Raw genomic sequence first — 24,679 nt, 5'->3', positions numbered from 1 at the left:
AGAAAGGGCGCGCTGGGGCGGGCTTAGGCAGCTTCTTCCCTCCTTCCGGAAGCGTAACACTGACCGCGCCTGCGCAATGGGTACCAGGTCCGCTCTTTCCCAGTCGAGACGTTATTGGGATTTTTGTTCCGGAATAGGAGGCTTGGAGGCAGAGGCTTTTTCTCCTCTCTTTCCTTCCTATAGCTTCCCCAACTATGGACCCTAAAATCTGCTGCTTCTGCGGAGCTACACATTTACTGCCTCAGCTCTAGGATGTGCGCTCCTCCACTAAAAACCCTTCGAACGGACAGAGGTAACCTCGCCCAGCTGGCAAACAAGTGCGCGTGCGTATGAGGGGAGGGCGCGCGCCGCTCGACATTCCTACTGCGCATGTGTTACAAGGAGGTTCCCCCCCCCCCCCCGCCCACCCCGCCACCCCTCTTCCCCGACTGTAGAGGGAAACCTGCTTTCCTCGTGTAGGGGAGGTAATTCTTTGACCTCTACGCTTGCGCGCAGGTGGGCTGTCGGTGTTGACGTCTCAAGCCTGCCTGTCCCCAATGTCCCAGGCCCTGTGCACCATCCCTGGGTGGGAGGCTTTGAAGAAGTTACCCAGCCTGGAGTTTAGTTTCCTCGACAAATCAAAAGACGACCTTAGAGGCATTGATTTCTAAGTTCTTTTACCTTTTAGCACTGGTTCAAGTACAAATTCACAGCACTGTTTCGAGTATTTCCACTTGGCTCATTATTGTAACGAAATATTTCCCAGCAAGCCCTTTTCCCACTTTGTAGAGAAGAGCTGCTTACTGAGGAGAACAATAGAAATCTGAAGTTCTCTTCTTCTAGAACAGTTGCTAATAGGAATGGAAGTTAAATTGCTTTTTGCAGAATTCTGCAGTCCCAAAATGTCAGTTGCTTTCGGCAGCATTTATAATAATTTATAATCCGGCATTTATAATCCGGCACTACCTTTTCTGTCTTTTTTTTTTTTTAAGATTTTATTTATTTATTTAACAGAGAGAGAGAGAGAGAGAGAGAGTGAGAAAGACAGTGAGAGAGGGAACACAAGCAAGAGGAGTGGGAGAGGGAGAAGCAGGCTTCCCGCTGAGCGGGGAGCCTGATGCAGAACTGGATCCCAGGACCCTGGGATCATGACCTGAGCTGAAGGCAGATGCTTAAGGACTGCACCCAGGCGCCCCTGCCTTTTATGTCTTCTAGAATTTTCCCTCCTATCAATTTCTGACTCTTTCATTTTTTCCGCATAGTTTCTCTTCTCAATTTTCTTGGTTTTGATATAACCGTAGCCAGACATCTACCTAATTTCTGTTCTTCACTAATCAGTGGTATTTGTGCTATGCTTTATCTGCCTGCAGCGTTGCTCACGAATATGTTCTTTTCTTTAAGGCAATTAAAAAACAGTGGAATGGAAAGCAAGTGCTGTGGTCATCCCATGTTCTGCTCCTTGTCAACCATGTATACATTCCTGCTAGGCACCATATTCATTGCTTTAAGCTCAAGTCGAATCCTGCTGGTAAAATATTCAGCCAATGAAGGTAAGTTAAGACTCGGAATATATGGAGCACTTGTAGCTAATTACACATTACATCTCCTGTCTTTGGTCTCCTTGTGTGTAAAATAGAGATCATATACTTTCAAGTATTCTGCTTCATGTAAACGATAAAGTATGTTTAAATTTGATTCTGTAACCTTTCATTCCTTAGCAAGAAAAATGTTTGATGCTGAGTGAAATTTGGATTAATCAAGTACAGCGTTGAACCCTTTAGAGAACAGATCATAACATCTGACTGTAGCTTTAATCAACAGATATCTGAGTCTGTAGCGGTATGTGTAATTATAACTTAGTTCAAAATAAGAGCATATATTTGGTCACTTCGCATTTGTGAGGTACTGTCTTAATTACTATACCAGTGTGGTAGTAGAGATTATTAGCTTTGAAATTTTTAGCTCAAGAAATCTTCTGGGTTTTTTTGTTTTGTTTTGTTTGTGGGGTTTTTTTGTTTGTTTGGTGTTTTTGTTTTTTTTTTTTTTTTGAGAGAGAGGTTGTATGTGCACAGTGTGAGGGAGGAGGCAGAGAGGCGGGAAAGAGACTCTTAAGTGGTCTCCATGTGTGGTGCAGAGCCCAATGCAGGGCTTGATCCCAAGACCCTGAGATCATGAGCTGAGCTGAAATGAAGAGTCAGACACTTAACCAACTGAACTGCCCAGGTGCCCCTTCTGTTTATTTGTTTTAATGTAGTAATTTGTATTTATTTATTTTTTTTAAAGATTTTTATTTATTTATTTGACAGACAGAGATCACAATAGGCAGAGAGGCAGGCAGAGAGAGAGGAGGAAGCAGGCTCCCTGCTGAGCAGAGAGCCAGTAATTTGTATTTATATACACAATTTAATTCTACAAAGCTATATTGACAATCTTTCACTAGTTATTGAGGATGCATAAAGTCATGACATCACGACTCTTAATGGTTTGCTTGTGGAGTCCGATGTGTATATAAGTCTTTGCTTTGGTTAACATTTATCTCTTGGGCACTTAGGCCAAGTACTAAGTAGCGGTGTTCAAAGTGTGTAAAACATAGACATTCTCAAAAACTGGGTTTATTAGGAGAGCTGTCCGTGTGCAAGATCATGACAGTACGGTGACAGTACGGTAGGATATGTGCAGTTCTATACCAAAGATGCAGGGATGGTTTAGATTAGGATGTGATATATTCTCTCTGGGAGAGGATCATACGGAGTGCAGAGGGATCAGGGAACAGTCCCTGATAAGGTGAACTTAATCCATAAGAGGACTGGTGGACACGGGTGTTTAAAACAGAAGCAGCAATCCATAAAAATGAATAGACACATTAAAAAAGGCAGGATGAACTGTGAGAACACGTACTTCAGAATTACTGAGCAAAAAGTTTAAGGACTTGGAGGAGGGGGCGAGGGGTGCTTAACCAGAGGGGAATGTTATGATCAGATACTTAAGGACTTCATATGCCGTGCTAAGGAGCTGGGACTTTGACTTTGTTCTCTAGGTCCGAGAGTCTGGAGGATAGGGAATGCCTGAGGGATTATAAACAAAAGGAGAGAGACTGTTACGGTAGCTGTCTAGAGGATGGACTTGGGAAGAGACTGGAAGCAGAGTAGCCAGTTGGGGTTATTGCAAATTCGAGCCATAGATGAAGTCTACCAAGACTTTGGAGGTAATAATAAAGAGAGGATAGATTCAAAAAATATTCTAAACATAGAAAAGACAGGGCTCAGAGAATGTACTGAATGTGGAGACTAAAGAACATGAAATACTGTATAGCTCAGAGGTTTCTGGTTTGGGGTGCCAAATAGGTTGATGGTGTTCTCAGCTCAGATGGAAGCTATTAGTAGGAAGAAGCAGGCTGGACAAAATTCAGAAAGATTATGGAGTTTCAGTTTCAGTTCCATGAGGCCAGGAGCTATGTCCTGTTCGCTGCAGAATATTGCAATATTCTGCAGTGAACAAGGACATAGCACATCACATATGTGAAGGAAATACCAATTAAATTTATAAATAGGAGGTAGTTATTTATGTGGATATGTTTAGTGAGCATTAAATGTTCCAGAATACAGATTTGGAGATATTAATATTAAATTGACATTCAAAACCATAAGAGCAGAGGGCTCATTCAGGGTGAGCATGCAGAAGGAGAAAATAAGAGCTAAGGCTAGAACTACAAGGAATGCCAACATTTAAGAGCCATGCTGACACTCAGTTGTTAAGAAAGAATCATTAGAGAAATAAGGAAACTGAATGCACATGACTTACAGAAGGAAAGGAAATGATTTGGAGATGAAGGAAATAGTATCATTATAATAAGATAGGGATTAAAGCATGCCCTTTGGAATTAGTAGTTAGAAGATGTTTGATAATCTGAGAGACTAGGTAGTTTGAATAATGTGATAGGATCAGAAACCAGATTGCTTGGGAATAAGACCTGAATGGAAAGTGGGTAAAATGGAGATAATGAATATTGATGCTATTTTAGGGAAAGAAGGAGAAAGTATGGTGCAGGGGTAGGATCTTACTTTTTTTTTTTTTTTTTTTTTTTTGGATGGGACAGTTTGAGCATACTTACAGGCCAAGGGGAGGAGGCCAGTTAAGAGAAGACATAGGAAAATACTTACTGGAGCAAAGTTCCTGAAGAGAAAGAGTTTTAAAGGGGAGAACAGGTCATACTGGGATCATGGCCCCTTTCTTTGGACTAAAGGGAGCCCAGTAAGGATGGATGTAGTGTAAATAAGGTGTATTAGTGAGGGCAGAAAGCAAGTGCAAGGAGGCCAAATGTGATGCTGAGTCACAGTTGGGGATTTACCATGACAGAAATATAATTTAAAAATAAATAAAAGCCAGAGTGAGTTCTAGAGCAGTGGTAAGAATTTGAGAGTGGTAGTCTAAAGGCCTCTCCCCAGTTCTTGTGTGTGCATGTTTGCTTGTGTGTATCATAGTGATCAGTGCAAAGTATCGTTAGCAGATAGTAGAGTGTGATTTCAGCCTTTAAGCTCAGAAAAGGAAGGAGAAGTTTTCATTGGGCTTTGAAGGATTGAGAAACAGGCAAGTACTAAATTCAGGTGAACATTTATTAAGTGCAGAATACCTGCCAGTTATATGAAGATGACTAACGTGGGCCCTTTCTCATAAGAAGTTTACATTCTAAGGTAAGACTTAACACAGAAGAAGTAACTATAATACTGTGAAAGAAGTACTGTTATGAGGGTTTATAGGTAGTGCAGCAGGATCCGAGATGAACAAAGAATCGACTATGGTTAGGTTGAGAAGGTCAAGGGAAACCACAGAAAAAAGCAAAAAGGTGTTTTGGATAGGAAGAATGTTGAGCTGGCATTTTTCTTCTGTACTTGGCCTGTTTTGGTTTTTCATATAATGACCAAGGGAAATAAATGTTTCAAAAGGGGGGAAAATTCAGTCCTTAAAATAGGACCTAATAAGGTTTATGTTTTTCCTTGGCAAAATTGTACAGCAAGTTGTTTGTCAGCATTTGGAATAGACAGAGGTAACAGCTAAGACCAAGGCATACTGACCTAACCTCATTTCCTAATTAAATTGACTTAGAAGTTAAGATACATCTTCCCAACTCATCAGTGGGTTTGGATTATGTCAGATATTTCCTTCCAGCCCTAGAGGTAGCCAGAGCCCTGGGCAGTTGCCTCTTGGCTCTAATAGCTTCCTTCTTTTACCCCAATGTACTGTTTATCCCAGAGTGCCAAACAAATACTGTTTTCTGTACGTGCCATGATGCGAAACAGAGGGGAATGCTGTAAGGGATTATGACAGACAGTGTACCTTGATTCTAGCAGACAACTTACACAAGAGGAACCATTGCTGGGTCCTAATTCAGCCAGATCAATCTATAGCTTTTGATGAGTCAAGCCCTGAGTGCTAATTAGCGGTCAGTTTAGAAGCCCATCTTTAATGCCGTATCCTGAAGCCACCTTTGCCGATAGCTTTAACGTCCTCCACATATTTATCAGCAACTTGGATGAAAACATCAGAAGGCTGTTTATCAGACTCAAGAATAATAAAACACTGAGTGCAGTAGGGATAGCTAATAACATTAGGTGAACGGATTGAAAAATCCAAGAGAGAACAAAGCCAACTGGATGAAGTTTAATACAACCAGTATTAAAATCCAACTTTTAAGTTTAAAAATAGCTGTAAATTATTAACTGTATATAACCATTATGTAGAACAAAATTTGTAGTTAAAAAAATGTCCGTTACATTTCAGAAAACAAGTATGATTATCTTCCAACTACCGTGAACGTGTGCTCAGAGTTGGTGAAGCTAGTTTTCTGCGTGCTTGTGTCATTCTGGGTTGTAAAGAAAGGTGAGTCTTGAAGTGGTACTCTATACTTGTTAAAAATCACAGAATCAAAACACTTCAGAACCAGAAGGAACATTTGATGTCATTTAGTCTAGCCCACTAATTTTATATATGAGGACACTAATACACAAACTTAAGTATGATTACCCATGTTTTGCAAGTGAAGAAACAGGCCCAAGGAGAAAATGTTATGCGTGGTAGGTAGGAGGGGGCAGGGCCAGGACTCCAGCCCATGTTTGCCTTGTGTCTTGGCCATCACTCTGCCTTGTTACTTGTTCCTTTGTTGGGTCACACAGTGAGTTAGTTTTTATTCAAATTCAGGGTTTTCTAAATCACTGCTGTCTGATTTGGTACATAGTGTATTGCCAAAACAGTCCCCATTTTCTACAGGGGAGGTGGTATAGTGGATTGAGTCAGAGAAACTATATTCTGGGTCAGATTATTTTAACTTCTCTGACTTCCAGTTTCATCAATTATGGAGCAGAGATACTCATCCCTTCCTCACATCTGAAGCAACTGGCCTTTTGTGGCTCTTTGTATGTATTAGGTGTTAATTCTCCACCTTAGTTCCCCAGTTCTTGAGCCTTATGACTCTGTTCTTTGATCTGCCATGACATGTGAGGTAAACATAGAATTTAAAGTATTAAAGGTCTTTTCCAGGAAGATTTCTTTTTATTCTTAAAAGTTTCAATTTGTGCAGAGTTTCTAGTTGTTGGAATACATTTCTTAATCTCATGAAATTTATGCGTTATTTACAGGGCTTATACTTAAATTGTTTTCTATTTTTGCATGCTATTTTACAGTCTCTTGTTATGATACCTTCCTAAGTTTTTGGAGATCTGGCGATGGGATCATTACTCATATGAGGATTAGTAAAATTTAATTTTCTGTACTCCCCTATTATAAGTTTTCACCTAGTATCTTTTTTTTCTGATCCCACCCTGGGGGGAAAATAATCCCAGCATAAATGCTAGATTTTTTTTTCTCTGTATTCTCACATCTTGCTCTCTCTCGACTTTAGGTCTCATAATAGTAAGAGAAACTTTAAGTATCCTGAGATGTTTCAAGTTAACAGGAATTAGGTATTCCTAAGGGTGTTGCTGATTGTCAATGATGAGGCATGGTGGTTGGTGGGTTGAAGAAAGAGAGACAATGCTGAAATCCTATATTGCCTTTCATTTCTTAAGGCTAATAGTCACTGATGAAAGCAAGTTCATAAAGCCTCTTTCAAAGAATTGTATCAGTAATCAAATACAACTTACTTTGTCTAAAAATATAGGCATTCTCATCAAAATCCTTTGTTTATTACTGTCTTTCTTTCTTTTGAAGACCATCAAAGTAGAAACTTGAGATGTGCTCCCTGGAAGGAATTCTCTAATTTCATGAAGTGGTCCATTCCTGCCTTTCTTTATTTCCTGGATAATTTGATCGTCTTCTATGTCATTTCCTACCTTCAGCCTGTAAGTAAATATGATAGAAAATAGCGTTGGAAAAATACAGAGAAATGAATCCCAGAACTAATATTTTTTATCATTTTCATTGTCAGTGTTAGTTTCTCTTTGCCCCCAGTGGTTTTCCTGAGATTGGACCCGAATCATCTGAATATGGAATTACCAGTCTGCCTGCCACATTCTCTCACTCTTAAAGATTGCTGTAGAAAGCTGTGCTGACTAGCAGGAGTTGCTCCCTGGCCAGTGAATGTGGAGCCATCTCTCTGTATGTAACCTTGGTCTGCCTGTTTGCTGAGCCATCCTGTGGTCACCAACCTCTGTTAACTTCAGCATTCACTATCTCCAAACAGATTTCCATTACTGACTCAGAAAATCGTATACTCAGAGCCCTATTCTTTCCTATACCTGCTTTAATGTACTATATGCATTGTTTGTATGATCTTTTTTTTTTTTTTCCATATTAGTCCTATCATTTAACCAACAAGTTCTTTAAGGGTAGAAAATACATTCTCCCAGCTATAAATGCTATCTACAACTAATCATACTAGGGATGTTTCTCATCTCTCTTGGCATCCTCCTTCCCAACTGAGAAATCCATTTGTAATTGGGATTAAAATTTGGTCTTCTGCTTTTACTTTTACAAACTAAGTTTGGGGCATGTGTATATTTTCCCATAATATCTTATAAAATGAAGATTTCTATTGCCATTGTTGCCAAAATGTGTTTTAAGTTTCTTTAAATAAAATATTCAGGCATTTTGATGATAAATAGGATTTTTATTGGCACTGGTTCTCTATGTAAAGCCTCTTAAATATAGCCAAATCAGTTTGAGAGTGGGACAAGGAAAGCACTAAGTAGAAAACAGGAATTTGATTCTTTTGCACAATTTAGAAGCTGTTTAGTTAGGCACCCCCCAACTACTGTGTCAGTTGCCCATCTGTGAAATAGAGTAATGTTACCATACTAACTCTTAAGGTTGGCAGGAACCTGGGCCAGGTGATCCCCTGAAATTCCTTCCAGCTGCATCATCCGTGTCATTAGCAAGTGTTTTGAATGCTAGAATGTGTTCTGTCTTACATTCTTCCAGTTTGTTTTTCAGATCTAAGAATTCTCATACCCAGCAACATAATTATTTGCATCAATGAGTACATAGTATTGTATTTTATTGAGCTTAGCTTCAAACTTACATCCCTTTTCTCTGTCCTCAATATGAAAGCAAGATTGCAGCTTCCTTGTTCTTCTAGTTTATTGCTTTGCTCTTCCTTCCTGATTGTACACAACCACAAATATTACAAAATCAGTCACATGGCATATTCTGTATATTGCTGTGCCCCAAGTCTAGTTGGAAAGAATTAAATAGAGATGCATGGAAGTTTTGGGTCAAAGAGCTCTGGTGTTTTGTTTATTCTGTGCTCTTGCATGGAAAGCAGTTTCAGAATTCATCAGGGCAGCCAGGTGCTTGGTTAGGGATCTGCACCATAACTGTAATTAATCAGACACTGCCTATTCCCTCTTACCAGCCACTTACTTTCCTCAGCAGCTCTTATTCTTCTCCTACCAGGGGTTCATAAACATTCATCTCCAGAGGACACTGAGAAATCCTTAAAACAGCGCTTCCCATAAAGAATTCAGTAGAAAAATAACAATATTGTATTTTTGCATTTGTTTTATTAGGTTTTTTAAATTAATTTTTTATTGGTTTTTATTGCATTTATTCTTATTTCTTTAATTCACCTACATGTTAGCTGTGTTTGCTGGTTATATAAGACTACTGAAAAATACTCCTTGGAGTTCAGTCTTCCTAAACTGACAGCAAGGAAAAAAGCAGAGTGAAGTAAATAAGTAAGATTTGTTTTTAAAATTCGTTAATATTGTGAGATCCAGTCATGGGGAGCAATGATGAAATTTCATACTTTCTGAGCCAAAATGTATACATGTTCAGATTAATATTCTTGTCTGTAAATATGACTGAATTCATGAGAAGAGACTTTTATGAAATCTGGCTAACACATTTCTAAGTGTTGAGAACAATGTGAATAAATGAAAGGACTGTCAAATACGAGTTTGGTATTGAATCACTGGTCCTGAGTCACTGCAGTTCAGCCGGGTGAACTGATTGAATTCTTAGAATAGTAAAGATGCTTAAAAACCTATACTTCAATTTTTTTTTACTGTATAAAAAACAGTACATGCCTTCCCTCCACCCCTGGAAATAGTGTGAAAAGTCTCTAAAGCATTTGAAGAGCTTGAAAAAGTATGCTTCGTAGGCAAGGTAGCTGTTATTTCTAGACCTGAACATTTAGAGTTTCTAAGCATTTCCAGATCTGCATATGCGGATTGTTTACAGAGGCATTTGCTGAATTTAAGCATGTTTTCAAAGCCCATACAATAATTTGGTCATATCTGCATACATTTAACAACCAATAAAAATGGAATTTAATCCTCTAGTGAAATAGCTGCCCTAATAACCCCTCAGGTTTTTGACCAAAAAGCTTTTTTTGTCAGGTGAACCAGCGAGCTGGGAGATTTCTGAGGTCACTACTTTGTTTGGATTGTAACTCTATCTTCTCCTTCTTTCTAGGCCATGGCTGTTATCTTCTCAAATTTTAGCATTATAACAACAGCTCTTCTATTCAGGATAGTGCTGAAGTAAGTAACTTGCTCTGAAAGCATATATCATACTTTAAAATGGCACAGCCTTATTTCAGATGATATACCCAGAGCACTGAGCCCTCTGAATCCCAGGGCCGGGATTTTATTCCTAACTGGCTTTGTGTTTTGGACAAATTGTTTAACCCATCCAAAAAGCAGCTCCAGTACTGCTGGCCCATCTAAATCTTTGCAACTAGATATATGAAAAGTTTTTTCTTAGCATCTCAAAAAAAAAAAAAAAAAAAAAAAGAAAAATTAACATCTTTTTTTTATTTTTAGTGCCAAAAAAAAAAATTCATGATCTTCCCCCCCCCCCCCAGAATCTCTGTACTTTACTAGGGAACCAAGAAGTTCCTAAATATTGTTAATGCATTTGTTATTTGTAGTTTCGAGAGGATGAAGAGTGGCAAATTCCTTATTAAACTGCTTGAAACGAGTACATGATTTAAGCTCTGATTGGCAGAGGATTTGCATGTGGAATCTAGTCAAAATTACAATTAATAAGAATGATAGATTTTTAAATTTTGAAAAATGCTGTCACCAGTGTTTCCTTTCTCCAGGAAGATCTTTGAATAAAATAAACATTTGTAAGTAAACAGGCTCTGCCACCAAGCAAAGGCCAGACTGTTCTAAGGTGTAATGGGATCTGGGTATTAACTCCAGTTTGTTACTTGATGATGATAAAAATAAAATTAACTTCTTGTTATATTTGTTGTGATTTTCTTTTTTATTTTGCATTCACTTCCCCTTTTAATTTCTTATTTCTCAATGTGCCATGTCATAGTATGTGCTTTCATAATTTACGTGTACAACAGGGTGAGTGGCTTAGTACATAGGCACTCAGTAAGTATTTGTTGAATCCATGGTGGGTTCAGTACATTAATCCTATGGAGTTCTTGAAAGACTTTCTATTACCCTGAGGAGAGCATTCAATTTAACAGTTCATGTGAGAGATGAGGAAAAAGAACATGAACATTACATTTCGTCCAGGTTAAAAGTTAGAGTGCACTGAAATTTGCTTTTGCATCAGGTTCTTCATTTTGTTTATGAATTGTGACAATAATTTAACTAGCAAGTTAAAGAATACTAATTCCAAAAATGTTTTGAAGTCTTTAAAATCAACATAAAAGTTACTTTATAGGATAAAAAATTGACTTCTGAGAAATTATATATAAACAGTAATCTTTATATTGATTTCTGGGTAAAATTGGAGGTGCATGTCCACAGAGGAATAAAATTGTCCCTGCCACATAATAAAAGGTTCATTATTTGATAAGGGAGTCTCACAAAGGGTCTCAAAAACACGTTTTTTATTTAAGTAAAAAATTTTTTTCCTGTGAAATGACATTTATGGGTACACATGGTATTATACTTACATAATACAATACATAGGTATTGTGTCAAAATTACATCAAGTTAAAATTGAATTTGCCAATGCAAAAATGTATAAAATATATATTGCCAGGCTTGGAATTGGCCCATAGCTCTAGTTGTGCCCTTAACTGTGTATAGTATTTTTTTTATTTTTGTTTGTTCATCTGTTTTAATTTATTCCAAAGCATGAGCTGTGGTGCAGAGGTCGAGCTGAGGGACCACTCAGAAAGGCCATATCCAGGGCTGGCCTGACGGGTTTGTAGGTGACAGGGCAAGTAGGCTTTCAGCTGGACAGTGAGAAGATAACCCAGTAAGGACTCCTTAGGGCCAAGGGCTTGTCCAAGGGCCAAGCTGAGGGCCTTTCCCCTATCTAGGCTTACCCCCACAACAACCCCAGGAGGCAGGAGTTACTGTCCCTCTTCATCAGTAGAGTCATCCCAAGCTGAGTCTCAGCCCACAGCAGAGAGCTACCAGGCATTTTACAGCATTTAGGTGGCTTTGACCAGAGGGGAGGGAGCATGTGGGGCAGCAGGGTTAGAGGCAGAGAGACCAACCCAGGGTGAACTGCCCGTGTCAGGGGTGGAGAGAGAGCTAGCATGTGGGCAGAGATGGCCCTCTTAAAAGTTTTAAGCACTTAACTATTTGTATTAAGAAAGTTAGCTCTTAGTATAACCAAATCTAATCCTAATTACACTGTAAACATAAAATGTTTGCTTTTAATACTACTAATTATAACATTATGCTGTTGCTAGTTTTAATAATAACTAATGTTATGAACTAAAGTTCCAAAAAACTTTTTCACTAATTTTACCTCTTAATATTCAGAGCAGTAATATTCTTAGACATGTATTTGCTTTGTTGTTAGTATCCCTCTGTTTTGAATTCTTCAAGGTTAATTAAGCAGACAATGAAATCACTGTGTTTGTATTACCTTTGTAGGCACTAACTTAGCTCCTGGAGGGGGTTTTAATTTGACTGATTCACAAATCAGCACTGAAGCTACTCTTAATATTGCTAAAAGAATACATCTACTACTGTCTTTATGAGAATGTCTTCCAAGCACTGTATTATTTATTACATTTTTCTTTTTTTAAATTGTGTATTATTTATTACATTTTAAGTCAATTTTGTTCTATTTTGATCTTTTTGTCATTGGTGGCATATGTTGTTTCGTTTTCCGTATTCAGTCTACTCTTTGTGTACCATTTAATGTCCTTTTGCCGTTCGTTAGTAATAAAATTTTGACCCAGGAGTAGCAGCTTGAGTCTTACTACATATTCTTAATGTGTTTGCCATAAATAACTCATTTTACATTTAGAATTTTTAAAATTTAAATTCAGTTAATTAACATATAGTGCATTATTAGTTTCAGAGGTAGAGTTCAAGTTGTATATAACACCCAGTGCTCATTATATCATGTACTCTCCTTAATGTCCATTACCCTGTTAGGCCATCCCCCCAACCCCCTACATTTAGAATATTAAAACTGTTGTCTTATACTTGACTCTAGCAGAGCCATCAAATACCTTTCTCATACAGATAAAGAGTATAAAGCTACACAGGTAGGAAAAAAAGTCCAGTGACTAATGCAAGAATTAGTTGGAAGTATTTGAAAGTGGTAAAAAGAAAAATAGCACCAATCAAATGCCTTAATGGATGTTCTAGAGAAACCCTATGTGACTGTGTACATTGGTTTTTCGAAGTGTAGCCACTGGTCCACAGTGGAAACTGGTGGCAGACGTTATGCCTCAGAGCCTTACTGGTTTGCTCTTAAGGCTTGGCAAATTTGTATTGTCTTGTTTAATTAGATTTTAGGAAATAGTAGTCTCAACCTAAACATAGAGATCTGGGGGCAAAAGATAACCAAACAAGCACTTTTATCTAAAAAATGTATATAAATTTCTCTGATATCTTCAAAAGGAAGCTGTTGAGAAAAAAACAATCAGTGAAAAACATTTTTGACACATGAGGGAGTCTTAGAAGAAAAAAAGTGCCCCCTCACTGGTACAAGCATTTATTCAAAATCATTCACTTGATAATTCTTTTTTATAATTTCCTGTTATAAATATGCCACTGGTCACTTTCTGTGTAGCTAAGAAATGTTTTATGTACAATTTTTTTTAAAGTCCTGTGAGTCTTTCCACTTAATTTTATTTTCATGTTCTGCTCTGTTTTACTACCACAAAGTATGGTAGAGATCCTCTTACCTGACGCAATTTGGACTTCATTTTTACTAGGAAAACTCAAAGTGGTGAATCATTTAAAAAAAAAAAAAACAACCCATACTTTAAACAGCTTAAGATGTGTAAATGTCCATTCACCAGTGTTTTGAAGAGCTCAGCCTTTCCTTTGAAATGTGTGGGATTTGCTGATAACTTTTTTTTGGCTTTGTTCTTGAAGCTACATTCATTATACATCATGCTTGCTTTCTGATTTTAGTTTCTTAAAGTAGAGTTCTTAAAAATACTTTTAAAGTAGATTATTATAGATTTTTGTTATTTATTTCCTAATCTTGTAATTAGCTCCTCTGTACCCAGTTTGAGTAATTTGCCTTTAATTAATCTTCCAGAGCTTTCAACTTTTCATAAAAAAGCAACCCTTTTCTTTTGCTCATAATTTGTCATTTATGTAATCATTAAATATCTAATTACAATAATGAAGTCACCTGGCAAAAACACAGTTAGGAACAGAGATTCTTTGTGAGCAAGAGTTCATTTGGAAACAGAAGCCCTCAGGTAGAGTGTCCTTCTAGCGGTAAGCATTCAGCTCTGATCAGCAATCCGAATGATTTGTTTACTGGGGCAGTGGAGAGATCAGTTAGGTGAGTTTCGGCTGTTGTATCCATGAAACTGTGAGAAGCAAACTCATGCATAGTCATTTATAAAAGCACCTATCCTCAGCTGACTTTATGGGATAATTTATTTAGCTTTATTTTCTTTGCTGAAAATCTACCATTTTCAGCCTAACCCCTTAATAACATTTACCTTCTAGAACATTACCTTGAATGAGCAATATTTTCAGTGGTACCGATTAACTTGTTTAAGGGTTTGTTTAATTAGGCTCTTTTTTTCTCAATGTCAGTGGAAAATCTATAGCTGTTGGAATTGAAAACTTCTAAAGGAATTATAGATTATATTATATAGAATTAAAATATATATTTCCCTTGATGTCCAATAATCGGTTATATAATGATTTTTATAAATTGGCATATACTTTTCATCTGTCTTTTCTGAGTCCAATCAATTTACTTTCTACCACATACTGTGTACCATCTACACCTTTAGAAATTTATGAGATTAGTACACAGTTTCTGACTTTGTGGTTTAGGGCTATGCTAGAGTCATAACTAAGTGCTAGATCTGGATATTTAAAAGTACATACATGAGAAGACATGATAGTGTGCACATGTGTGCTGCTATCTAGGCTGGTCTGTGCACATATTAGTTTCAATTAATGAAGCTCTATGGAAGCATTGGTGAAATCAGACACCTCTTCCTATATATGCACCTTGGGAATTCATTATACTTGAACATTGTACTTAAGAGGCGCATAGGTCCAAAAGGAAGACATTCAAACCATGGCTCAGATCCCTTCCTCTCCCTTCTCCTTTCCTTTCCTTCTCCTTTCTTTCCCTCCCCTCCCCTCCCCTCCCTCCCTCCCCTTCCTTCCTCTTTCTTTCTTTTTCTTTCTTTCTTTCTTTCTTTCTTTCTTTCTTTCTTTCTTTCTTTCTTTCTAAGATTTTATTTATTTGAGAGAGAGAGAAAGGGAGAGCACAGAGTGAGAGGGAGAAACAGACTCCTGCTGCACAGAGAGCCAGATGCAGGACCAGATCCCAGGGTCCCAGGACCAGATCACAACCTGAGCCTAAGGCAGCCATTTAACCGACTGAGTCACATGGGCTCTCCACCTTCCTTGCTCTTTCATAAATATGTGACCTTAGGGAAGTCTATTAACCTCTCAGAGCACTGTTTCCTTCCTTATAAGAGAAACTGACCCATAGTAGGTGTCCAGTAAATGCTCCAAAGTTCTTGTAAATTCCATTTCTTACCTGTTGCTTTACACTTGTTTGTTTATATGTCTGTATGTGTGTGTGTGTGTGTGTGTGTGCATGTGTGTTCCCTCTTCATCTAACTAATTGATCTTTAAACTTGAAGATTTTGTTCCCCTTCAGATCTCCGTATCTACCTCAACCTGAATCAGCTGCCCCTCGCCTTAGTCAACATTGTACATTCTTATTGCCTTTGTATAGTCTCCTCACTCTCCCTGGATATATTGGCAAATGCCATTTCACATGGCAAATGTCAGTTTATTTTTCATCTTTCACCTCGAGTGTTATTTTTTCTTTGAAACAATATCTGACTCCACTTACAGACTCAAGGTTTCCTTCCTTACTGTGCCCCAGTTGTTCTGTGTATCACTTGTCACACATTATGTTTTGCATTGTTTAGTTTCAAGGCTCTTCCCTTATTAAAGTGTAAATTCCTTGGAGATGGAGATCAAGTCTTATCTCCCAGGCTCATAGTAGCCTGGCACACAGTAGCTGCATATTTAAATGTCTGTTGAACTGAAAGAATCCACAAAATAGATTGACAATAAAGCATGTCTTCTTTTCTTTTTAATGTTATCTCTCTTTTTTTTATTAACATGTAATGTATTATTTGTTTCAGGGGTACACGTTTGTGATTTCAGTCTTAATTCACAGTGCTCACCATAGTACATACCCTTCCCAATGTCCATCACCCAGCCATCCCATCCCCTCACCCCCCTCCACTCCAGCAACCCTCAGTTTATTTCCTGAGTTGAGGAATCTCTTATGGTTTGTCTCCTTCTCTGGTTTCATCTAGTTTCATTTTTCCTTCCCTTCCCCTATGATTCCTCTATCTTGTTTCTCAAATTCCTCGTGTCAGTGAGATCATGTGATATTGTCTTTCTCTGATTGACTTACTTCACTTGGCATAATACCCTCTAGTTCCATCCACATCATTGCAAATGGGAAGATTCTGTGGTTTTTGATGACTGCATAGTATTCCATTGTGTGTGTGTGTGTGTGTGTGTGTGTGTGTGTGTGTGTGTACCTACATACACACCACATCTTCTTTATCCATTCATCTGTTGATGGACATCTGGGCTCTTTCCATAGTTTGGCTATTGTGGACATTGCTGCTATAAACATTGGGGAACACGTGCCCCTTCAGATCACTACATTTGTATTTTTGGGGTAAATACCCTCTAGTGCAATTGCCGGGTCATAGAGCAGCTCTATTTTTATACAAGTTTGTGGTTAGGCAAAATAAGTAAAGAAATAATTGTTAAGACTTTGTAAACTGAGACTACTAATTTTTTTTTTCCTTACTGTCCCAAATAGTAGTTTACTATAAAATTTTTTATGATTAGACCACACATCTAGGAGCAGGCTCCCTCCTTAAATCTTTTTTGGGTCATGAACACCTTTGAAATTTGACAGCTTTGAAGGGTCTTGTGTAATTGGTGTGGGCAGGGCCGAGAATTCACCTATATAGAAGATTCCTACTGCAAGGATTCACAGATTTCTAAAGCTCCAGATTGAGGAAATCAGGTTGAGGAAATCAGGTTGAGACTCTCTGCCATACTTAGTTCATAGCAAAGTAAAAAAATCATTGTTGGGGCGCCTAGGTGGCTCAGTGGGTTAAGCCTCTGCCTTCGGCTCAGGTCAGGATCTCAGGGTCCTGGGATCGAGCCCCACATCAGCCTTTCTACTCGGCGGGGAGCCTGCTTCCCTTCCTCTCTCTCTGCCTGCCTCTCTACCTACTTGTGATCTCTGTCTGACAAATAAATAAAATCTTTAAAAAAAAAAAATCATTGTTACAAAGGTCTGATCAGTTCTGGAGGTAAAAAGATTTAGTTAAATCTAAAGTTAAAAGGAAACTTAACAATGAGAAATGACTGGTATTAAGGGACAATCTATTACAAAGGTGAATAAAAATATCACACTTGAGATGCAGAGACACCAACAGGTTTCCTTTGAACTTGAATTGGGAATGCTTGCAAAAACTGGGCATAGTTTATTCTACCAAGTACTTAAGTATCTGCGTTTTCAGTAGAAACAGTCGCTGTGGGAAAGGAGTTGGGGGGGAGCAGTAGTAAAATCTCGTTTTTCCTCTGAACAGGAGGCATCTAAACTGGATACAATGGGCTTCCCTCCTGATTCTGTTCTTGTCTATTGTGTCCCTCACTGCTGGGACTGAAACTTCACAGCGTAACCTGTCAGGACATGGATTTCATCACGATGCCTTCTTCAGCCCATCCAATGCCTGCCTCCTTTTCAGAAGCGAGTGCCCCAGCACAGGCAACTGCACAGCAAAGGCATGGACTTTCCCTGAAGCTAAGTGGAACACCACAGCTATGGTTTTCAGTCACATCCATCTCGGCTTGGGCCATGTGCTTATTATAGTCCAGTGTTTTATTTCTTCAATGGCCAATATCTATAATGAAAAGATACTGAAGGAAGGGAACCAGCTGTCTGAAAGCATCTTCATACAGAACAGCAAACTCTATTTCTTTGGCATTCTTTTTAACGGACTGACGCTGGGCCTTCAGAGCAGTAACCGTGATCAGATTAAGAACTGCGGGGTCTTCTATGGCCACAATGTGTTTTCAGTTGCTCTTATTTTTGTGACTGCATTCCAGGGTCTCTCGGTGGCTTTTATTCTCAAGTTCCTGGATAACATGTTCCACGTCTTAATGGCCCAGGTCACCACTGTCATCATCACAACAGTGTCTGTCCTGGTCTTTGACTTCAGGCCCTCCCTGCAGTTTTTCTTAGAAGCACCCTCAGTTCTTCTCTCCATATTTATTTACAAAGCCAGCAAGCCTCCAGGTCTGGAGTACACACCTAGGCAAGAAAGAGTCCGGGATCTAAGCGGCAGTCTCTGGGAGCGCTCCAGTGGGGTAAGTTTGTCAGGATGCTGCCTTTTGCTTGTTCTTCCCAAATTCAGCACACGGTTATACAAGAAAAGAAATTGGTCACTTGCTCATTTTTCAAGGGATGTTTTGGATTTCTGTGACTTTTAAAAAACGTTCACTGGACTTAGGTGGGTGTGCAAGGGCTTGTGAGAATGCTGAAAGGGTCAAGAAAAAGCATAAATCACAGTCTTGAGGACTTTATGTGTTAGTTGTATCTTAGAATGTTCTAGTGCCACAGAGCTGGGACATGTGCCACAGGTTATCTTCTCCAGTCTTTCTAGGTTGGCAGATGAATAAACAGACTCAGACTAAGTGGATTATAGATAGTACCTAAAAAAACTATACTAAACCCATGAGGCCTGACTCCTAGTCCATAAGAAAAGTTGGTCTTTGACATTAGTTGCATCTTGTTAAATCTAAGTGGAACTCCTGGCTCCTTGATTTTCCCTGCATTACTCATGAACCTCAGTGTGCCAGAAGAGCAGGCCTTATCTTGTTAGGGTGATTTTCAAAAGGATCTTCATAAGTAAGAGAAAAATATCTTCTAGTATTCTTCCAGTTGCTTATAATTCTTCTAGGAAGATCTGTCAGTCATGGTATTAGCAGATTAATTGTCTTTTGGAGATTCAAGTGAGTAGTTAAGTATATGTTTAAAGGATGAAATAAACTCCTCTAACTAGCTTTAAATTTACAGTTTTTATGAACACACAAAATATTAAGTACTTCACAAAATGAACATTTTACTCTCTAGGAAAATAATCTCTTGCCTATTAGTTCGTGGTGGAGCTTTCATCAGTATAATGTCTCTGAAGTAGTGATATAACAGACTCTTAAGATATAACAGACTCTTAAGATGAAAAGATTAGAAGGGTGGGTCCCAAATGCCCTGACCTCAGCCAGAGTACAGTTTCAAAAGGCCTGTATTCTTTTCCAATGGTCCGATAACCCTGCTTGCCTTACTTTTTAGGTAAAATTTACCGATTTTAGGTAAGGGCCTAGTTCATACTTATTTCTCCAACCACTAGTTATTTCCCTTCAAGACCAGCAGAGGGTGCTCCATACTAGATTCCGGTTGTTTTGAAATTCAAGTACTGAGATGCAGGTAGATTTTTTGTGATCTCATTATGTGTCTAAAATTAGCTTTCCAAGAACATAAGTATTTATCTAATTTCATTTGACTAGATTATAGTCATAGTTTAATGAAATAAACTTCTTAGTAATCATTACAAATGCTACATTCCTAGTATTTTAAGTAATTACTGATTTCATATTTCCTTTTAGGATGGAGAAGAACTGGAAAGACTTACCAAACCAAAAAGTGATATTGAGTCAGATGAAGATACTTTCTAATTGCTATCCAAATGACTGGCAGCTCTCAAAAATCTTATTTTTGCATTTTCAGCATGTGTCATATTTATCTTTTCACTTTGATAAACAAGAACATTACTAAAGCATAATACTCTTTGCATATATCTAACCACTCCCTAAACAGTTCCATCCAAGGCTTAGAGTACCCAAAGGCTAAAATGTTCTAAGGAACTGACATGGGAGTAATAGTATGGAGACTGCATTAATGGTACTTGGTAAGTCGACAAGACACATTCCCAAGTTATTTTCCTTGTCTTCCAAGGTTCCAAAAAACTTGCAATAATCACGTTGGCTGTACCCTATAAATACACAAATAGTGATCAGTTTGCCATATATTAATAATTACGTAATTCCATTCTGCATGCTAAAGTCTTCCTGTATGTATTATTATAAATATCACCTAGGTTGTCCCTTGAATTTTGAAGCCCCGGAAATACTCACTTTGCAGTTAAAAAGCAATGTGACTCTTTCTAAAAAGTTTGGTGGAAGGACCTTACCATCTGGACCAACACTGATTTGAGAGCAGTGTAGTTTGTACCAAATGTTTTTCCAAAAAAGCAATTTTTCAGAAACAAAATGTTAGAATTTTTATTTTTAGAAATTTGTAGGAAATTTGAAGTTAGTGATTATCTTTTGATGTTTTTCTACACAAAAAAGCTTCAGTTTACATAAAAGTTGGTTCCCAATTACCACAATTCTCACTTGGATTTTAAATCACTTTAAAGAAGCCATGGTGGATTTTTTTCCTCCTTGGTTTGGCCTCATTACTCTTGGATTATTAGATTTTAGAGAACCAATGAACCATTTCATTATATTAGTTATTAATTATAACTTATATAACTTGTCATATTTAATACTGTCATACCCTATACCTAGGAATTGAGACATTGGCTTCAGAATCATAACAGACTATCAGTAAAACTGATCCCTGAGAGTTCCTTTTAAAAGGGTCACTTTGCAAACAAATGACTTTCACTGAAATGTGAATGGTATTACTCTGAAACAAGGAAACATCTTAATAAATAAAGTACACTACAGTAATAATATTGACAGTAAAAGTGCATGATATTTTTTGAGGTATTTTTGCATGCAGCTAATTAAATGTGAGGTAGATGAGTCAGGTGATAGATAATTTAAAAGTGAGAAAACAGAAGTGACTTGCCCAAGGTCATGCAGCTGGATGGTGATAAGACAAGCCTAGCTCATAGGCCCACATGTTTACAGAGCACTACACTGTAGATGTGAACTTTAAGGTGTCATTTTCATGCAGTCTGTACATCTCTTCTTTCTCCTAATTTTCATGCAATGAACATGTGATAATACTGTGAATAATCCATCTGTGATATCTGGAATAATATGGCAGGCAAGAATTGGTGGAAATGTATAAATAAAATAATTATTAAACCTGAACCTTGAGTTTTCACTGTCATATGAGGTGGGACATGGAGTTCTTTTCATTTTCATCTCAAAAAATGGAGTGAGGCAAGAAATCCAAACAACTTGTAAAACTTTTTTTTTCCATAGATCTTGACTTCTGAGAATAGCAAAACTGAGAATTCACCTTATCATAGGTATACCTCTCCATGTTGTGAACAAGGGAGATTATGTCATTATGGCTATTCATTTTAAAGGTAAGGAAATCAGGTATAGAAAGACCTCACTTTGGGGGATCTGGGTGGCTCAGTGGGTTAAGCCTCTGCATTTGACTCAGGTCATGATCTCAGGGTCCTGGGATCGAGCCCCGCATCAGGCTCTCTGCGCAGTGGGGAGTCTGCTTCCCCCCTCCGCCTGCCTCTCTGTCTACTTGTGATCTCTCTCTCTCTCTCTCTCTCTCTCCCTGTCAAATAAATAAATAAAATCTTAGAAAAAATAAAGACCTGACTTTTAGAAAATACATAAATATACCTACCTTGTGGAATAGAAAAATTACAATATCATTGACAAAGGTATTGCCTACATTAAATACATTACATTAAATAGGAGATTTTACCAGTTCACGGAGCTTGATTTTCTTTCTTACAACAACTTTATTTGTAATTACAGCTTTACTTGCATTAACAGACTGATTAATAGGATAAAGAAATGTGGAACTAAGATGTGAAGTTCCGGTATGGATGCACTGTAGTACTTTGTGGGCACTAATGGTTTAAAAGGAGAATCACGGGCGCCTGGGTGGCTCAGTGGGTTAAGCCTCTGCCTTCAGCTCAGGTCATGATCTCAGGGTCCTGGGATCGAGGCCCTCATCGGGCTCTCTGCTCAGCAGGGAGCCTGCTTCCTCCTCTCTCTCTGCCTGCCTCTCTGCCTACTTGTGATCTCTCTCTCTCTCTCTCTCTGTCAAATAAATAAAAAAAATCTTAAAAAAAAAAAAAAAAAACTTTAAAAGGAGAATCACTGGAAGGCGAGAGGTCCAGAAACCATCGTCCCAAGTGCTCTTGGCGTCAAATGTATAACTTGGGGAGAAGAGTAATTGTCACGTGGAAAAAGTAGTCTTTCCTACTCTAAAGAACCAAATTAAAGTGAAAGTAATAGGGTGACGGTTATTCTTTCCTTATAAGCAAGATGCTCCTAACAAATGATCCTTTTCAACAGTAGAAAATGTCCTGAAGAGTGGTGGGGAATAGTAGTGAGTTCTCGATTACTGAAGTTTTCAGGGAGAGATTGTACCATCAAGATGTTTTAGAAGATGTTCTTTCATTGGTATAGAAGCTGACCTAAATGATTTCTGAAGTCCCTTCCTGTTTTTCAATGCTCTTCTAAGCAGTTATGACCTACAACTGATGTGCTGAATCTGCTAGCTTCATAATTTCTGAATAGCCTTTGGTTGGACCACAAGTGTGGCCTCCAGTGACCTGGTTCCAGCTCTGTCACTGTCCCCAGGACCAAACTTAGGTCCCGCAGTGTGCCTAATCCTGAGGGGTAGCAGGACGTGGATGCTGCCTGTAGAGGGAAAGATGGCCTAGACCCAAGATCCCAAATCCTTGGCCAACTGTCCTGCTGCCATAGGTTTTCATGGTCCACAAGCAGAGGAGACTCCCAGCCAGATTCCTTTGTTTACAGCTCTAAGGCTCGCCTCTCTATCCCCATGTGGAAGTTCTGTTGCATGTTAGTCCCATTGCAGTCTAATCTAGCTGGACTTGACTGTGGAGCTGCAGGGAATTCCTGCACTTTTGCGAACAGCCCAACAGGCTTGACATGACACAATCCAGGTCCTCCTTGGCTCCTTTCCCTTTCGTGTAAGTCCTGATTTTTCCCACCAACTCTTACCACTCCACTGTGGAGAAGAGACAGAGAAAGCCAAACTCAAAGGAAAGACAGTGGCTTTCCTTCTCTAACACTTAAAGCTGACTTTACGAAACGGAATAATATATATTCCTCTTTTAAGAGGAAAAAAAAGTGTTTTTCTCACAGGTCTCAGTGCTGGCCTTTTTCTCCTTCACTGTTATTTAAACTCATCAAACATAATATGAAGTATAAGCTTCCTTGCTTATAGTTTTATATGAAAACCAAAACACATTTGCAAATTAGAATAGAAATACAGCTATAAAAGCAATTAACTTCTGATTAATTGAATATGAATTCAATTATGATTAATTCAAATATGAATATAGTGAGCATGTGTTGTTTTGCTCAAATAAAATCACAATAAATCCCTTAATAGACCTGCAGAACATTTGCCCTCACTTGCTAGTTTATGTGCTTTAAGCACCATCCTGTCTCTGCCAAGATAACTGAAACTTGCTGACATTGCTAGTAATGCATTTAATCCTGCTGGGATTTATCAGCCCATGTCCCTGACGATCCCATAAGGATGTGGTGTGGGTCAAGCTGCCAACTCCCATTGGCTTTGGTGCCCTGGAAAGATTTTTAAAACATCAGCTTTATGTGTTCCCTAAAGGCTTGGTACTTTTTGAGTCCCCTTTTCCCCCTAGAACATTCTCTACTTATTCCTCATCCTCCTCTGGGTCCTCTCTGTCACTTCTATTTTGCTAAAAAATCATTCAGATATTCAAATTTATTTGCACAGGAATTTTTGAATCATTCTCAAAGTTCTTTTAATTTCTTCTGTTACTATAATTCTATTTTCTTAATGCTGTGTATGAACGGTTTCTCTATTGTTCTTTTTAAAATAAGTTAAGCAGTTTCTGATTTTTATTTTATTGGCCTTTTGTGTTCCATTTTTCTAAGATTTGTCTTATGTTCTTTTTCCATCTTATGTACTTGAAATACATTTGTTTTCTTTCTTGTTTGTTAATGAACATATTTGTAACCAGTAGAAATGTTTCCTGGAGTCAAGCCAATCCCCAAAGACTTTAAAATATGATGGTATCATTATTTTCTAACTAATCTGTTTTGAGTCAAGGACTGTGATATTGAGGCTTTTATTCATACTTTTGTTAATTTCTGCTTTTCATACACCTGATTAGAAAATGAGATCTTATTCTTTCTGTTGTTTGCATATTTTTACTGCATAATTTGTTGTTTGGCTGGTCCTTTAATATGCAATAACTTTTTTGAGAAAATTGATACTGGTTTGATATTTTGAACCAGTCTGAAAGTCCCTTGTGATATTTGACACTTATTCTACTTAACTTTCTAATCTGTTTCATCACCAGTAATTACTTTTACATTTAAAAAAGCAAATTTAGAACATTATTTATAAATTTATCAATTTGAAAAATTAAAATACAGTCATTGACTCCTTTCACCCAGTTTTTCCTAATAAACTTGAGAATTTTATCCCAGTCTGCTATATGGTATTTTGTCTACTCTAAGACTCCTTTATGTTTTCACATTACCATCTCTGTAACTGGAATGCCTTAAGCAATGGCAGGTTAAAATAGTTACTGTCTTGTGGCCTAATGATGAAGTTGTCTTTGCTTGCATGTGCAGGCGTTTGGTGTGACTGGACAAAATTTCAGTCAACAAGTCACTTTAAAACCATTTGAAGAGAGGGGTGCCTGGGTGGCTCGGTCGGTTTAGTATCAACACTTGATTTTGACTAAGGTCATGGTCTCAGTGTTGTGAGAGCAAGCCTGGTG

The 24,679-nt window shown here is 38.1% G+C and overlaps 1 protein-coding gene across 2 annotated transcripts; it reads left to right on the top strand.

Moving 5' to 3' along the window:
- The first annotated feature begins 33 nt into the window (after nucleotides 1–33).
- Nucleotides 34–21,050, top strand: LOC111147712 (solute carrier family 35 member A5). 2 transcript variants are annotated; one of them, XM_022503944.1, is made up of 7 exons: nucleotides 34–292; nucleotides 1,381–1,529; nucleotides 5,758–5,856; nucleotides 7,183–7,313; nucleotides 9,886–9,953; nucleotides 17,477–18,257; nucleotides 19,554–21,050. In XM_022503944.1, exons 2-7 carry the CDS (start codon nucleotides 1,400–1,402, stop codon nucleotides 19,620–19,622), a joined length of 1,278 nt encoding a protein of 425 aa, XP_022359652.1. In that variant the 5' UTR covers nucleotides 34–292; nucleotides 1,381–1,399; the 3' UTR covers nucleotides 19,623–21,050. The 2 variants fall into 2 exon arrangements, with proteins under 2 accessions (XP_022359652.1, XP_022359649.1); XM_022503941.1 differs by having other exon boundaries at nucleotides 77–87.
- Nucleotides 21,051–24,679: the final 3,629 nt, after the last annotated feature.

Source organism: Enhydra lutris, unplaced genomic scaffold (genome assembly GCF_002288905.1).
Source record: "Enhydra lutris kenyoni isolate GAN:26980312 unplaced genomic scaffold, ASM228890v2 scaffoldscaffold2, whole genome shotgun sequence".
NCBI classification, from domain to species: Eukaryota; Metazoa; Chordata; class Mammalia; order Carnivora; family Mustelidae; genus Enhydra; species Enhydra lutris.
This window is presented reverse-complemented; position numbering and strand designations above follow the sequence as displayed.